At 36.9% G+C, this 18,222-nt stretch overlaps 1 protein-coding gene across 1 annotated transcript in view; it reads left to right on the plus strand.

The window, feature by feature from the left end:
• The window catches only part of LOC147386560 (phospholipid-transporting ATPase 1-like), a 42,878-nt gene that overhangs the window by 13,535 nt on the left and 11,121 nt on the right, over positions 1 to 18,222 (plus strand). The window contains 7 exon segments of the mRNA XM_086422657.1: positions 813 to 1,504; positions 1,507 to 1,622; positions 1,711 to 1,735; positions 1,738 to 1,833; positions 7,832 to 8,051; positions 13,968 to 14,426; positions 14,510 to 14,700. Coding sequence (XP_086278783.1) covers positions 813 to 1,504; positions 1,507 to 1,622; positions 1,711 to 1,735; positions 1,738 to 1,833; positions 7,832 to 8,051; positions 13,968 to 14,426; positions 14,510 to 14,700 — 1,799 coding nt within the window.

The raw sequence follows: 18,222 nt of genomic DNA on the forward strand, positions 1-18,222 counted from the left end.
TTTTAGGAAAGTTATGGTCAAAATATTGGTAGGGTATCAGTTCTACACGGGATTTGCACTCAAGGTCAAAAGTGTCAAATTTTTTTTTTTATAATTTTAGAATTAGGGTATGAGTCTAGCCTATATATATGACTATTGTAATTGATGTCAAAGATAGTTGATGAATGAATAAAAAAACAGAATTGTTTTCTTGTTTTGAATATTGGTGCATTCAATGTGGTTGATGCCATGAAAATCATTAGGGTGATTCCAAGGTAAATATATCATTTTCTTTAATCTTTTTATTATCTTTTTCCTCAATCCATCTTTTCTACAATTTTATTTATTTATTTGTGAGAGATCAAGAAATCATCAAGAATCCATGAAGAACCCTTTAATCCTTTCAAGAAATCAATCCATAAACTATGTTTTCTTAATTTTTCAAGATATCTTGAATTCTTTATCTTTGATTCTTGAATTTTGATTTCTTGGAAATCATTTTCCTCTCCTTTCCCCATTCTCTTAACCTTTAATCCCTACCTCATAAACCCTTATCCAACCCCAATCAAAATACCATAATTTACAAAACTTTGCATTTTGCATCTCAATGGTCAATTGGGATTTTGGAAACTTTGTTCCTATTGTTGCCCAAATCCTTAACCCAATTCCAAATCCCAAATCAGATCCCCTAACCCCCTTATTTTTATCTTCTTCCCTCGTCATCCTGCATAAGAGAAGGCCCAAAATGTCGATAATAATCTCATGCAATTCTTGTTCGTTGTCCTCGGAGTTCCTTTCTATTTATGCCTAACTTTATTTTATACTCAATTCAGGTTGGATGTATTGGGTTTGCACGAGTTTGATAGTGTGCGTAAAAGAATGTCGGTTGTTATTCGATTTCCTAACAATGCTGTAAAGGTTCTGGTGAAAGGTGCTGATAGTTCAATGTTCAATATTTTGGCAAAGGACACTGAAATATCTGATAACAGAGAGCAGCCTATGACTGTTGATATAAGACATCCAACACAGACTCATTTAATTGAATATTCATCCCAAGGTTTACGCACACTCGTTGTTGCCTCAAGGGACCTTACAGATACAGAACTTGAGGAGTGGCAGTGTAGTTATGAAGAGGCTAGCACTTCATTAATTGACAGATCAACAAAGTTGCGCCATACTGCATCTCTCATTGAATGTAACTTAAATCTCCTTGGGGCTACTGGAATTGAAGACAAACTGCAGGATGGTGTGCCAGAAACCATTGAGTCCCTTCGGCAAGCAGGAATCAATGTCTGGGTTCTTACTGGAGATAAACAGGAGACTGCAATTTCAATTGGTCTTTCATGCAAACTCCTGACCATGGATATGCAGCAGATTGTTATTAATGGCAATACTGAATATGAATGCAGGAATCTTTTGGCTGATGCTAAGGCCAAATATGGTGTGAAATCATCAGATTCCCGGAATAAGAATTTGAAACGGAAAAAGAATGTTGAGAATGATTATCTTAAGATTCCTGTTGACACTCCAATGTGTCTCAATGGTCTGCAGGGAAAGTTCCAAGTGTTACAAATGCTCCATTGGCACTTATAATTGACGGAAACAGTCTCGTTTACATCTTGGAGAAAGATCTGGAGCCAGAGGCATGATTTATTCCCTTAAATTTTACAATTTGATATGTTTGATACTTAATTACACCACCTGACATGGTAACTATTTTGTTTTCTACAGCTTTTTGACCTGGCAACTTCCTGTAGGTTGTGCTTTGCTGTCGTGTTGCTCCTCTTCAAAAAGCTGGGATTGTTGATCTAATTAAGAGCCGAACAAATGACATGACACTAGCAATAGGTGATGGTGAGTTGATTATTCTGATAGTTTCTTTGCTCTATATACTTTTATGCGACTGCTTTTATGGATTCCATTTTATTACTTGCTTTTATGTACTTGTTTGTGTTGCCATATCTATATGGGATTAGGTGTTGGCTAGCCTGACATTAGTTTCTGCACATTGTGGTTGCAACCATATTTTGCTGAAATAGTTAATTGTCACACCTCGATTTTTATACTAAGATGTTCTTCGGTAATTCGTAAGTAAACTCAAATTGTTCTTCTTATACAATGCGGAAGCAAATAAAATTTTATTCATCATTATGAAAATTTTTACATCGAAACACAACAATAAAGTCAATACAGCCATCTACTTCAATTACATGTAGGTTCTAAGAAAATAATAGTGAAACATAAACACCGAACAACATAGCCTGGTTCTTGATGGTAATCCTCATTTTTCCTTATTGTCTGTTGACATGAAAAGTTAGTGGGCGGTGAAGCCCAACAAGGAAACATATATTCCAACATCTCTAACAATAATTCTAATCAAGGAAGAATTTATCGTAGCCAAGTCATGCAACTGTGAATTATTATTGTTTCCTATAGTCAATTTGATTGGCTTGCGGTTCCATTATCTTGGTTTTCATCTTTTAAAAATGGGCCAGGGCCATTATGTCCTTCCTTCTGTCCTCGGACTTCAAGACCACAAATGTTGAGCATACGACAATGCCACCCGTTTTCATTTCATGGAAAGGTGATGGTGCGTTCTGCTCCTTATCTAGAGAGGGACACAGGAATCGTTCCTATTGGGTCGTGATTGGCAGCTGGTATTGATGAGAAAAGGCAGGTCACTTGAACAAAATGGGGCCTATCACTTATCCTCTTTGTAGGATTGGCGACAAATCTGAATGGGAAGAGTGACACATGACTAACTCGACCTATCTTGAGTATTACCTACCCTCAAAGTATTTTTCAGACAGTGTTGTGACTCGACCATAACTCTCTTGGGTCTCGGAATACCCTCATGGGATTTTGCTGACTAGAGACTCAACCTATATTTCAACTAATTGGCCTCAAGGTATTTTGCTTGTCCTGATGCTCACACTCTTGTGTTTCGGAATACTCTCAAGGGATTTTGCTGATCTTAGAGACTCAACTATCTTGGAACTCATTACCCTCAAAGTATGTTGGCAGTCTTAATTACTCAACCTCTCTTGGGTCCTGAACCCTCAAGAGATATTCTACAAATAATTCAATGGTTTTCTTGCGACTTCTTTTAACTTGGTCCAACACCATTTGACCTTCCTGTTTATAAATTAATTCTTACCTCCCGTTGTCTCATTTCTCATACATTGAGACAGAGTTTGAGATTACATAAGCTATATAGTGAATGAATGAATAAACTGTCTACCAAGTATAAGCATGTATAGCCAATTAATCCACACACAACATCTGTTAGTCAAGAAAACAATTTCCAATATGTCAAGAATTACACAACTGACATTTATAAGGGCAGATCCTTAGGCCATTTCTATTCTGTTCCAAAGTAATGGGAATCGGGTCTCAATCCCTTCTGGAGAGTGATAGTTTTTGAAGACTAGATGACTGAAGTCTGAGTTTACTCGAATTTGACACTGGCGGCTCAAGATATTGTTGCCGCAAGTTTGGGTTATGAATCTGGATTTTATTGAAGTAGTTCTCGGGTTGCAACCTTTGGGTCAAATTCTGTACCAAGCCATAGAAAATTGAGTCTCAATTCCTTTTAGAAAGTTGTAGATCTTGAAAAGATCTTCAATTTGGATATATGGCACAGAAAGTTTCATGATCATATGAATGAGATATTGTCCTCACAAATTGGGGGTTCTTGTCTGGAATTTATGGAAGTAGTTTTCACGTCAGCAACCTTTGGGTCAAGTTTTGTACCTAACTACTGGGAATTGGGTATCAATTTCTTCTGGAAAGTTTGAGTCTCTTGAAGAGGTCTTCAATTTGGATATACAGCTTAGGTAGTTTCATGATCATGTGAATGAATTATTATCCTCACAAATTGGGGGTTTGAATCTGGAAGTTATGGAGGTAGTTTCCAGGTCAGCAACCTTTGGATCAGATTTTGTACCAAACTGCAGGGAATTGGGTATTGATTCCTTCTGGAAAGTTAAGGTTCTTGAGGAGATCTTCAATTTAAATTTATGGCTCAGGTAGTTTCATGTTCAGATGAATGAGTTATTGTCCTTGCAAGTTGCAGGTTTGAATCTGGAATGTATGGAAATGGTTTTCGGGTCAGCAACCTTTGGGTCAAATTCTGTATCAAAGGGAATTGGGTTTTGCTTAATCACTTGTGGAAATTTGTAGATCTCAAAGAGATCTTCAATTTAGACATATGGCTTAGGCAGTTTCATGATTGGATGAATGAGTTATTGTCCTCGGAAGTTGGGGGTTCGAGTCTGGAAATTTTCTGGGCATAAGATGGTATTTCGGGCAGTCATCTTGTAGGACGTTTTTGGACATGAAATATCCAATTCTGGATTCTGTGTTCTTCTGGAAAATTGTAGATCTCAAAGAGACCTTCAATTGAGAATTGAGGTTCATGCAATTTCATGATCGGATGAATGAGTTATTAGGCTCACAAGTTGGTGGCTCGAATCTGAAAATTTCTGGTGATAAGGTGACAGTTTGGTAGTCATCTTCTAGGAAGTTTTTGAACATGAAATATTCAATTTTAACTACAATTCAATTATAAAGTTCTTTTAGATAAACTATGTTTAGGGGTTAGGATATACTTGCTTTTTTTCTTCGTTTCTTCTTTCTTCACTTCAAACAAGATGGTTTGAGTTGGAGAGAGGCAGCACTACCACCAAGTTGGAAAGAGAGGGGAGAGATGGGTGTTAAAATCGAAGAGAAGAGATTGAGAGAGGGATGGCCAAAATGATGGAGGATGGGGGTGGGGTATTTATAGATTTTTAGGACTTGGATTCATGGATCTACATTGGTTACTTTGGTTTACTAATTTTTCTTCTAACCTAGATTCATTAGGCAAATGCATTCACCTAGGGTAAACGCACATTAATCACCACTAAATGCATTGTTTGGGACATCCCTCCCCCTTGGTGACTTAATTTTTGTGGGTCCCACATGGCCCACCCATACATGGTTCGGCCTCCCTCTTCATAGTTTGGTTTGGTTCAACCACTCTAAATGGGTTTGGGTTGGATTGGTCATCCTAAATGGTTTTTGGATTGGGTCTGCCACCCTAAATAGTGTTGGATTTTTTTCTTCCAATTGGGCCCATGATATACTTCTTTAAATAAAAAGGCCTAATCACATTATTACTAATTTATATTAATATTTAATCAAATAATTTACTAGAATAACAAATCTTTGCTCTCTCTCTCTCTCTATATATATATATACACACATAACAAAACATATATTAGGATCACATTATTACAAATTTATATTAATATTTAATCAAATAATTTAACAGAATTACAAATCTTTGCTCTCTCTCTCTATATATACACACACATAACAAAACATATATTAGGTAACACCCACAAAAGTATTCTTAACTAAAATCATATACATACATACATCTATATAATAAAACACAACTGGGTTGCTACAGTTTGTATTTTTGGAGTTGGGGATAAATGTCTCCTTAGCTACAGTTTTGTAGTTGGACAAATGTCCCATCAGCCTACATTGCACTTTTTTCTTTCCTCTTCACTATCTCTAATTTTATTATATCTTTTCTTTATCCCATTTTATTATTATTTTTAACCTCTTAACCTCAATTTTTTTTTAATAACAACAGTAGGGCCCATTTTATTTCATTTACTCTTCATCTCCTCTCTATATTTTCTCTTACTCCTTTAATCCACTTAATTGTTTTTCATCTTTTAACTTTTTAATCTAATTTTTTTTTAAATACCCTTTCCTACTTTATTTTTTCCATTTTTACCCCCCTTAACCAGACTTTAGGGCCCACAATGCTACATTTATAGTTTTATGGGGTCTACTTTATTTCTTTTACTCTTCACTCCTTCTAACTTTACTATATTTCCTCTTTATCCCTTTTAACCTACTTTATTGTTTTTCATCTTTTACTCTTTTAATCTCAAAATTCTTTCATACTACCCTACAATTCTAATTTTTTCAATTTTACCCCCTTAACCCTTCCATCAAACTATAGTTTTGTGGGATCCACTTTACTTCTTTTACACTTCACCCCCTATAACCTTCCTATATTTTCTCTTTTACCCTTTTAACCCACCTTAATTTTTTGATTTTTTACCTCCTTTAACCTTAAATTTTTTTAACAATGCCCCTTCAACTTTATTTTTTTACATTTTTGCCCCCTTCGCCCGAGAGAGGATGTTCGTGCCATAGGCACAGGCAAATTCTAGTGTATACATATAGGGTCCCGTTCAAGTGCCAACGTTTTAGCCAACCCATTTTGTCCTATAGGGGTTAGAAGTTTCACCAAAAATCAGCCCATTCCAAAACTTCTAACCCCATGTTTATGAGGTGAAGAATCATGGATCGTTGATTTTTTGTAAACCACTTTTGATGGGGTTAAAAGTTTTGGAATGGGCTGATTTTTGGTGAGGATGATCTCGCCATCATAGAGATCATCTTCACCAAAAATCAGCCCATTCCGAAACTTCTAACCCATGTAGGACAAAACGTGTTGGCCAATTAGTTGGCACCCGAACAGCTTCCATATATATATGTATGTATGTATGGGGCAGGATCAACAGACCACTAAAAACCCCATGCTTTTTGTTCTTATATGGGTTAGAAGTTTCGGAATGGGCTGATTTTTGATGAGGAAGATCTCTATGGTGTAAACCACTTTTGATGGGGTTACAAACTGGGACTTTGGCTTTAGAAGAACTTTTAATGATTGGGAGGTGGATATCTTAGGGAGATTAGTTTGCTTGGTGGAGAATAGTTATATAAGAGATTCTTCGGAGGATCAGAGATTGTGGAGCGGCATGAGGGATGGGAAATCCTCGGTGAAATCTCTATATACTAGTATTGTTCCTAGGTTTGTTTCGTTGTTTCCCCATTCCTTAGTGTGGGGTGGCAAAATTCCACCTAAGATTTCGGTCTTTCTTTGGTTGGTAGCTTTGGGAAGACTCTCAACTATGGACCAGCTAATCATAAGAGGGTTTATTTCTCCGAATCAATGTGGGATGTGTAGATTTCAGGCAGAAACGGTGGACCATTTATTCATTCATTGTAGAGTGGCCCACCACATTTGGTCGCATTTTTTATCCCTTTTCGGTTTAGTGGGTTGCCTTCCTTGCTCGGTTAAGTTGATTTTGGAGTTTTGGCTAGCTTGGGGAAATTCTTTTGTGGCTTCAAAACGGATTCTGTGGTTTTTGATTCCCTTTGCGATTTGTTGGGGCATTTGGTTAGATCGTAATGGCCGCATTTTTGAAGGGAAAGTTTCTTCTTTGGATCTTTTGGTTTTATCGATCTTGGAGTTTCTTTTCACTTGGAGTTAATTGTATGAGGAATTTAAAGGGGTCTTCTTTGAGGATTTTGTGGCGAGATGGGATAGAGTTTGTTCCTTGCCGTGATAGTTATTTGTTCTCTTTTTGTTCTTGGGTTTTTACTTGTTTGTATTGGGTGGGTTTCCTCGACCCCCTTTGTTTTCTTTTGCTTTTCAATAAATTTATCTTTAACGATAAAAAAAAAATGGTGTTAGAAGTTTCAGAATGGGCTGATTTTGGTGAGGATGATCTCTATGGTGAAGAGATCATCTTCACCAAGAATTAGTCCATTCCGAAACGTCTGACCCATATAGGACAAAAAGCATGGTTTGTTTTTTTGTTGGCCGGCGATCCTTTCCTATATTTACATATATATATATATATATATATTATAATTATATTGGGTTATGACATGAAGCTTTTACTTTAATCACTAAGTTGCTTTGTTTTGACCAGTGGGTTTTCCATAGCAAATAGCATGTCCATTCTTGCTTTTGGCTTACTAAAGCCATTTTATACAGGGGCTAATGATGTTTCAATGATCCAAATGGCGGATGTTGGTGTTGGAATTTGTGGTCAAGAAGGACGTCAAGCAGTGATGGCATCGGATTTTGCAATGGGACAGTTCCGATTTTTGAAAAGATTACTCCTTGTGCATGGACACTGGAATTATCAGCGTATTGGTTACTTGATTTTGTACAACTTCTACCGTAACGCCGTGTTTGTTTTGATGCTGTTCTGGTATGTTATTTTCCTGTGGTATTTGTAACGTTTCATTCCTTTTCCTTGCTCATGTTAACTTAGTCATAGGAGTAGGTTGGCATTTAATTATGTTTTAGTCTCTTTTGCCTCTGAGATCATTGAACTTAGAGAAGGTGCCACCTTGGGGTGGAGGTAAAGTTTGTGTGTGGTAATACCAAAGACAGGGATCAAAACCTTGCTATCATGTTTATCTACCAAAAAGAAGATTTATTGAACTTAGAAACCATGAGAAATGCACAGACAAATCCTTTCTGTGGTAGTATGTTATGATATAACACAGTAGGGAAGGACAATGGAATTGAGTTCTGAATACAAAATTATATAATAAAATCAACATATTCTGATACACACTTGTGTTAAATGAATAATAACCATAGTAATGCAGAACCACCATGCCGGATTTCAGGGCATGTAAATATGATGAATCTTATCTTTAGATGGGATAGCTTGATCGGCATTTGGTCTTTTTTTTTTAATTGAGTTGGCTCTACTTTTTTTAATAAGTATAATTTTATTGCAACCAGAAAGAAGGTTCAACAGGCAGTTGCAATGACCTACCTAAGAGAAAAAACAGAAAAAGAGGACCTAATACACACATCGAATCCCATCTAAATACAAAGTCCTCAAAAAATACACCATTGAACTTTGGACATAGTTTGCACCAAAAAATAGCAACCCAAAAACATTTAGCCTTAGCTCCTGGCTTGAAGATTCTGCATCTTGGAAAACTCTCCTATTCCTTTCTAGCCACCACCCCCAGCACACTGTAAATGGAAAAAGTCTCCAATTTTCTTCCTCCCGGAGAACAAGGAAGGATCCCAACTCTGGAAGAGAGACAAAACCGAACTTTGGACCACCCAAAAGACCTTAAAAAGAACGGAAATGAGATCATAAGGATAAGAAAAGATCGCAATGAAGCATAATGTGGTCCACGGACTTCCCATTTAATTTGCAAAGGAAGCAAAAATTTGGAGACATGAAAACCTGACTGATTGGGTGATCAATGGTAGGTAAACTGTCAAGAGCAGCTAACCAAATAAAGAAGTGCACTTTTGGGGGAGCCTTTGATCCCCAAATGAATGCAGATGGAAAATGGTCAAGGGCACTAGGAAAGACAGACAAAACTGAGGCGAAAGAACTAACAAAGAAAATAATAGACAACAAAATTGAGTGCATTGAGGGCCTTGGTCTAAAGCTGGCTAGGAGGATGGGTTAAAATCTATAAAAAAACTGGCCCTATGGCTTAGTGTTCTCCAATAGACAAATTATGAATAAAAATATCCAAAAAAATATATGGCAAAGTTATAATAAGGTATATGGTTGATGTATAAATTGTAGGAGATGGATTGGAAATGTGGTGTCCGCTTTCAAAGGTGGCTGTCTAAAAGTCTAATCATCCAACTTTTCTTCAAAAGGTTGGCATCACACCAGTCAGTGAGAACAAAGAGATCACACCTGTTTTGCTGTAACAAGCTTGGTCACTAATTTTATTTCACAGATCTCAAGTTGTTCGTCACATGGCTCATGCTGTAATACAAAACTCAAATAGAAACTTTCCAAATAAGATAACTTCCTAAAGAGGATGCCTACTTTGTGTACTGGAAAATTCGTTGCTACCACCCGTATAGGATTTAGCTAGTCCATGGGTCTGACATTGTGCTGATTGTGGACTTCTGTCATTGCTGGCTTTGGGAAGAACTTGACTTGGTTGAGTTGAATATTTGGGAGAAGATTTTTTTGTAAACCCCTTTGTCGCATGTTTGGCCTTGTACTTCTCAATAGAACCATCAGCCTTATGCTTTATAATAGAAATCCACTTACATCTTAGTGATTTCTTCCCTCTAGGCACGTTTATTAGTTTCCAAGTGCCATTCTTGTTAGAGCTTTCATCTCATCGTTCATAACCACCTTACAATTGGAATCTATAACAGATTCTAAGAAACTTGAAGGTAAAGACACGAGACAGAGCAAATACAAAAAGCAAAATAGGATGGGGACAAACAAGAATAATATATATATATCGAGAAATGGGATCTCGTAGATTGGTGATTGCCCTTTCTAATAGCAACAGGAAGGTCCAAGTAGGAATACTATCTTGGGATTCAACCTAAGGAATAACACTAGATAGATTAAGAGGACCAACATGTACCTTGAATTGAGGAGTTATAGGTTAGTAAGTCCTCCCTTCTTTCTAGATCAGTTCATAGAGCATTAATTGCATCAGTAATAGCAATTGCTTTGCTTGGAGTAAGAAGGATTGAAACCGTTGAGGTTGGAACTGGAGATACCAACATCGACTTTGACTGAGAACCAAGAGAAGGTAAAAAGTAAGAATCATGTTTAAAGGAATAATTTGAGAGCTGGGAGAATTCTATTCCACTTTACTAGTTTCCCCTTGTGGAAAATGCTGGTAAGGCCCAAAATAGGACTTAGACTAGAAGAAGGTAACATCTTTGACACCCTCCTTGTGCGAGGATTGAGACACTTTTATCTCTTTTGTGTAAGAGCATAATCCAAAAATGGCCCTTGTATCGACTTGGGATCCAACTTAGTACGATTAGGACCTACATGAATGAACCATGAACATCTAAGGACATGACGAGGTAAAGAAAAAAAATATGATGATTAGGAGTCAAGATAGAGATAGGAGTTTTCTTTTGTAGTACTCTGGATAACATTCAATTGATAACATATGATGCTGTCAACTCTGCATTAGGCCAATATAGCTTGGGAAGATTGTACTAGAACAACAAAGCTTGAGCAACCTCCAATAGATTCCTATACTTCCTTTCAGCTACACCATGTTGTTGAGGAGTAACAGGGCAGGAAGAATAATGGAAGAGTACCTTGATCCTCTAGGAAATGTTTAACGACTTTCCGAAATACTCCTTTGCATTATCTAATTGGAAGATCTTAACTTCCATCCCAAACTACGTCTCAACCATCTTATGGAATATGTGCACAATTTGTAGTACTTCATCCCGAGTCTGATAAGATAAATGTATATACAATGAGAATAATCATGTCTGAAGCTAACAAATTATCGAAAACCATCCATAGCAATCACAGGGGAAGGGCCCATACATCAGCATACACAATTTCAAAAGGAGTGCTTTTATTCATTGAATAAGGAAATGTAGTTCTATAATGCTTCGATGTACACTGGAGAAACTCCAAAGACATTGAATGAAATAAATCTGGGAACAAAAATCTTAAGGATTTAAAAGAAGATGACCGACTTGAGCATGCCACAAAAATATATTGGCAAGTATATCATTATTGACATTCTTACTACTACTAATAAATTGAAATGTGAAAAAGAAGTCCAGCCTCCGAAAGATAGCCTCTAGCTTCATGACTACTTCTAATCATTTGCCTCATCCTTAAATTCTGAAGCACAAAATATGAAGCAAAGAAAGTCACTGAACAATTTAGGAATTTTGTAAGACTACTAATTGATAATAGATTAGTGGATAGTTTGGAACATAAAGTACAAATGATAAATATAAGTGATCATTGACTTTTGATAGTTCCCTTTGCTACTATAGGGGAAATGGAACCATTTGCAATTCTCACCTTATCCTTATGAGAATATAAATTATATGCAAAAAATAAGGCGGCAGTACCAGTCATGTGGTCATATACATCAGAAGCAATAACCCAAGGAGTACTTAGAGATAAAACTAAAAGAAAATGCTGAGGCTAAAGAACATGACTGTGCAAACAACTTAAGTAGAGGTAAATGCATCATAGTGAACTAGAATGTTAAGCATCTGGTCAAGTTCACTAACCGAAAAACAAGGACTAACATTTGGAACTATCATAGACAGATCCCTGGAAGAACCTATGGTATGAGCAAAAGATGGTTGTGAAAACTATGAAGGCTAATTTTCAACAACAACATTCTATTTGGCTAATTGAGTCTTCCTCCTTGGCTTCCAATTAGTTGGCCTAAGATGAAGACATTTATCCCAACAACTACTCTCAACATGCCCATTTTGATTACGAAAATTACAATGCAGTCCCTCCTTATCACCAATATCTTTGTTTTGCATATATCCCCACTTTCCTCCATTAGAGAAGGAAGAGACAAGGACTAAATGCTCTTTGATAACAATTGAAGAAGATATATTAGGTGTTGAATTCATAGCCTTCTTTGGAATTACCTCACTTTGGATCAAGTATGATACCTAATCAATGCTAGGGAGTTCATCCCTAACCAAGATCTACCCTTGAATCATGGCAAATCAAGATTTAGGCCAGTTAGGTCGAATGTCCTATCATCTTCCACTTGATTCAGGTATCACTGATTGTCTCTCGTATCTTCCCATTTCAAAAGCAAAGAGTGATAGCCTTGAAAAGTGGCACAATATGCAGCAACTCATAGTTCTCCCTAATAGAGATTATCAATCTCCTATTGAAGCTGGTAGAACCTAGCAATATTTCTCTTATGGCCTCATGTACTGGAGATCCTATTTCATACCTCCTTTGTTGTCTCATTACAATACACCGTTTGACGAATCTTCACTCATTCATAACCATAAGGTTGTCCTGCTCCCACTTGCCATTTCTTTTATTAGAGGGATCTGGTGCTATAATCTTTCCATTGTTGTAGCCTAGCTTTCCTTTCCCACTGGGCTGATCTATACCACTTTATAAAGTTAGTCTCATCCAATTTTACTGTAGCAATTTGGACATTAGGATTATCACCAGAAGTTGCATTTTCAGTCATAGCTTTGATTACAAAATCAACTTCTGGATTGCTGAGTGTTGACATTATTGATGTGAACTGAATAATTAACAAACAAAAACAACTTCCAACTAGGAAATTACCTCACACAAGATCCAAGACAAAAGCAAAGTCACCTAATACTAAGGAAACCTCACAAAACTGCAAAGAAGAGATTTAAGACAGAATAAACATCGTAACAAGATTGATTAAAATCAAATAGATGCATAGTGTGTTGGGGGAGAGAAACAACTCGGATTGCATAGAAATAGGGCAACAAACCACCAAAACACTCAAGGTGAGGTCAAAAAACACATATTTCAGCCATTGGATCCACAGATAGAGGTTATAGATAGTCTCTAAGGGAAAACACAACCAGCCCTATTTTGGGGATTCTCAATTAGAAAATTGGAGCAGCTTCAAATTTGAAAAATGTGTGTTTCAAGTTCTACAACCTTTTAACTAAACAAAAAACATCAAAAGTTATATGAAAAAGCCTATGAGACTCAGAAGATTGAGACATCTAAAAAGATTGGTTTGCAGACTGTTTTGGTTGATCTAGGGTTGACATCATCATGATGTCATGCGAATGTTATCACCACAGTGATAGGGGAGAGGAGAAGAGGAGATAGGGGCATTTACTTTGAAGACTTCTTTGTTTGGTGGGAGAGGGTTTGTAATATAGATTTGGGGTAATCTTTTTTTGGTTTTTCGACAGGTGTGCTTGCCTTTTTTATATGTTTATATTTCTTTTCTTTTGGCTGGTCTCCTTGACCTCCGTTTCGATTAATGAAATTATCTTTACCTAGCAAAAATGAAAAAAAATGTTATCACTAGTGTAAGTATTTTGGTCTCCAAGTAAAGTTCTTGCTTCTCCAATTAAAATTCTAGATGACTTTTTTAATGCTTTGATGCCATGATGTCCTGTAGAATTCAGAAATAAGAGGAGAAAGGGGAGAGGAGAAGAGGTAGAGAAGAGAAGAAGAGATTGGAGCAACCAAGTTAGGGCCAGCTGACCCTTTCTCTAACTTATAAAATAAAAATGAAGAAAACATAAGTACTCCCACATGATAAAAATGTTATGGTTTCCTACAGTTAGTATAAACAATTTCTGCTACAGTTGGTGATTGTCAAATGCTGGCTTAATAGAGGTTTTGTATCTGCAGGTACATATTATGCACAGCCTTTTCTACCTCTTCTGCTTTAACAGATTGGAGTAGCATGTTCTATTCGGTGATCTATACCTCTATCCCTACAATTGTTGTGGGTATTCTGGACAAGGACTTGAGTCACAAGACATTACTCAAGTTTCCAAAGCTTTATGGTGCAGGACACAGACTGGAGAGTTACAATATGCAACTATTCTGGATGACAATGATTGACACTCTGTGGCAAAGTCTTGTTCTCTTCTATATACCTCTTTTTATCTACAAGGACAGTTCGATTGACATCTGGAGTCTTGGTAGTTTGTGGACAATTGCAGTTGTTGTGCTTGTTAATATTCACTTAGCAATGGACATTCAGCGTTGGGTATTGATTACTCATATTGCAACATGGGGATCTATAATCATTACATGTATTTGTATGGTGATAGTGGATTCCATTCCCATCTTTCCCAATTACTGGTTAGTCTGGTCATCTACATATTTAATTGATCCATACTTAAACTTTGATTTGCAGTGCTTAAAGAATTCTGTATCTTTCGCAGGACAATTTATCATCTGGCAAAGTCAGCTACCTATTGGCTCAATATTTTACTTATAACGATCTTAGCATTACTCCCTCGGTTTCTTTTCAAAGTTATACATCAGATTTTTTGGCCTTCCGATATTCAGATAGCTAGGGAAGCTGAAATATTGAGGATCACACCCAACCATTTGCAAACAAAACAATGTGAAGGTTCAAGTTAACTTGTATATTATTTGGTTGTAGGCAACTCCCATTTTTATAAATATAATTTGAGTTCATCCATCGTATGGCTTCCTAATGGAGTTCATTATAAAAAAAATCCACAGTAAGTTCATGCTTCCTTTTTTTCTCCCCTTCGTTCTTTGTATGATGTATTTGATGTTTAATTAGTTTTATAGCCAAGATCAGTAAAGATAAGTCTGCATTCTGTTGTTTATGATTTAAACTTGATCTTATGGGTAATGCGATTTTCTCTGTTTTGGAGTGGTTTCATTTTCATATGTTCTGTTCTGAAGCTCTTAACTTGTTGGTGTTTACTGTGGCTTGTTTTATGACTTCTGTTTTGCTCCATCCGCCTTGGTATGAAGTACTTTTTTGCTTGATCTCCGTTGATTCTATCCTGCTATGGAATCCAGAATGAGCAGGTTGATTTATTTGGTTGAGAATCTGATGTACAATGGAAAGTTGTTTGGTTTATTTTTATAAACTATCAAATGACGATTGTGTAGGAGACTTAGGACTGGGAGAAGATGCATGGGACATCAGAGAGAAAGTGTAATAAAATTTATGATACCAAAAATGAAAGAAGATAAAGGCAGGACTTTAGGACTAGATGTTAATTCTTTTTTTTAAGGGTGCTTGAGGGAACCAACCCACATACAAAAGAACTTTACAACAAGGCTAAGTTACAAACTTGATATTGAGAAGAAAAGATGATGAAGCGAAACGCACCCTTTGGCGATTATTACCTTGTGCGGTAAGTTAGAGCATTTGGAAGGAGAGGAACCGTCGTGTGTTCGAGGATAAAGAAAAGGATTTACAAGATGTGGTCATGGAGATCCGAGCTTTGTTATTTTTTTGGTGTAAAAGGTTTAAAGAATTTAGGGGTATTTTCTTTGAAGATTTCCTTGTGAGGTTGGAAAGGGTCTGTAATCTAAATTTGGGGTAGTCTTCTTAGGGCTGTCAACGGATGCTTATCAGTTTAGATAAGTAATATCTGAATCCGAATCCGAAAGTTTTATCTGATATCTGAATTCGAATTCGAATCCGAATCCGACGTATGTTTTACTCTATCTGAATTCGAATTCGATTATCCTATCGGATATCGGATAATATCCGAATAGAATTCGAATAATTTGTATATTAAAAAAACACAAATTTTCCTTATCCAATTAATTTTTCATTATTAAAAAAAACCTATTATATATTATACTATGTATATAATAAATAAATCAAATAAAATAATATATATTATATTATTTATATAAAAAATAAATAAAATAAAATAATATATATTATATATTATTTCAAATAAGATATTATCGGATTTGAAATGTTAATATCCAAATCCGTATCCGATAAGGGTTCGAATATATAAAACTATTGAAATTCGAATCCGCTATTCAAAATTTTCAAATAATATCCGATTTTTTAAATTCAAATTCGAATTTTCGATTATTCATTGACACCCTTAAGTCTTCTTGGTGTTGTTCATGCTTTTATCTGCTTTTTGGTAGGTTTGTTTTCCTTGTTTCTTTCAGTTGGTCTCCTCGACCTCCGTTGTTTTATTGAAATCAAAATCATCTTAATCTATCAAAAAGAGAACTAGAATCTTTACCTTGGATTCACACCAAGTTTAGCTTCACACCATCCATTCTTTGGAGAACTAAGAAATTTTTTGTAAATCATCTTCATTAATTGGAATAGAATATCTATAATAAGTACTTGTAAAGAGAAATAATTGCGCAATGATTTTAACCCTACATGTGTCCAAGCCGGCTAAATGGTACCTGACATAGATCAGCTTATGAGGCTAGATCAGCCTATGAGGCGCTACCCAGCAAGCAGGGCAGGTCAGAGCAGAGATCTCCATAGTCTGGCTAGCAGGGCAGCGTAGCGATAAGCAAAGCCAGTCCTGCCAGGCAGGGTAGGCCTTGCCTCGAGAAAATCGCAATAATGTTGCGTGCACGTAAATCCTGAAAATCCCAGAGGGGATCTTTGCAGATAAGTTCGATCGATCCAGAATATCCCGATTAGGTAAACAACCCCGCAGGACCAACAGAAATCCCATGATTGCAGTCTATAGAGGGGGAAATCCTAAGGTAAGGTAGGGGGGTTAAATAACACAATAAGCACTATTGAGAGGGGGGGCTGGAGAGATCGAGAGCTAACCAATACTGATTACTATTCCTCTGCTTATCTAACTTGAGCGTTGGAGTGTCTGTGGCAGGTACCAGGCTACTGCGAGGAGGGAGGTGGTAGGAACGACTTCAGATCAGTGCGAGTTGGGACCATTAGAGCCGTCCATCGGATTCTGACCGCACACAACTGGCGTCGTTTGTGGGACGTACGGGAACGTTCCCATTTGCCATGGCTTACGGAATGGAAGCTGTGATCCCCACAGAGAATAACTTTCCCACTGCGAGGACCAGGGTAGTGCAGTCTGAGGGAAATAGCCAACAGTTGGTTACAGAATTGGACCTGTTGGAAGAAAAGGGAGACACAACATTAGTCAGATTAGAACATTACCACAAGAAACTACAGAGTTACTTCAATAAAAAAGTTCATCCTCGGCAGTTTCAGGAAGGCGATTTAGTGCTACGGCGAGTATTTCAGAACACGAAAGAGTTGAATAGTGGCAAGCTAGGAGCAAATTGGGAAGGATCCTATAGAGTGGCAAGAGTGGGCTAGAAGGGAGTTTATTACTTAGTCACAATGACCGGTCAAGAGCTGCCTAGACCGTGGGATGCGTGTAATTTAAAAAGATATTATCAATAAATGCTTTGCCGTGTTTGTCTTTTAGATGTGTTTGCAGGGTTAAGCTGAAGAGGAGGATCTAGCCGGGATCCGGGCCTACGTGGGTCTTCTCTATCTTCATTGGTAGAGTAAAAAGCTGGTCGGGGCCCAACTTTGACATGAGTAACAATAGCCGTGTGGATCCATCCAGGATCCGGACTGTCACGCCCCGAAATCCCAACACGAATCCCTATGATTCATCGGTTAGAATCTCGAGGTGTGAGGTAATCAATCACACAATCTGACAGAACATTCATAAATAATAATACTTATGAAAAGAAAATATAGCAGCGGAATAAACATTTAACTAACATCTATACGAGAGTCTAGAGTAAACAGAAGAAATCGACAAACATTGATATAAGTCAAGATCTTTAATCTCATAATTCATTAGGTTACAAAAATTTCTAAACTACCATGTTTCTTATCTACAACCAAAAACCGCTAAGATCCTCTACTAGTCCTCAAAGACATGGCGGCGGCAAGACATCAATCTGATCCTCCTCAAGGACCTCCTCAAAAGACTCCTCAAAGAATGGTTCTTCAAAAGTTGAATAATCTGAAAGGGGAAGGATAGGGTGAGTAACAGGGGAATGTTACTCAGCAGGATGAACGCCGTTCTAACAACGAGTCATACATGCACGAGTAATCAGTTGAATAGTTAAATAATGTAAGTTTTTCATAATGTAACATACGATAAATGTCTAAGCATATTCA

This window comes from Akebia trifoliata, chromosome 14 (assembly GCF_017979445.1).
Source record: "Akebia trifoliata isolate Shusen 1 chromosome 14, ASM1797944v1, whole genome shotgun sequence".
NCBI lineage: Eukaryota > Viridiplantae > Streptophyta > Magnoliopsida > Ranunculales > Lardizabalaceae > Akebia > Akebia trifoliata.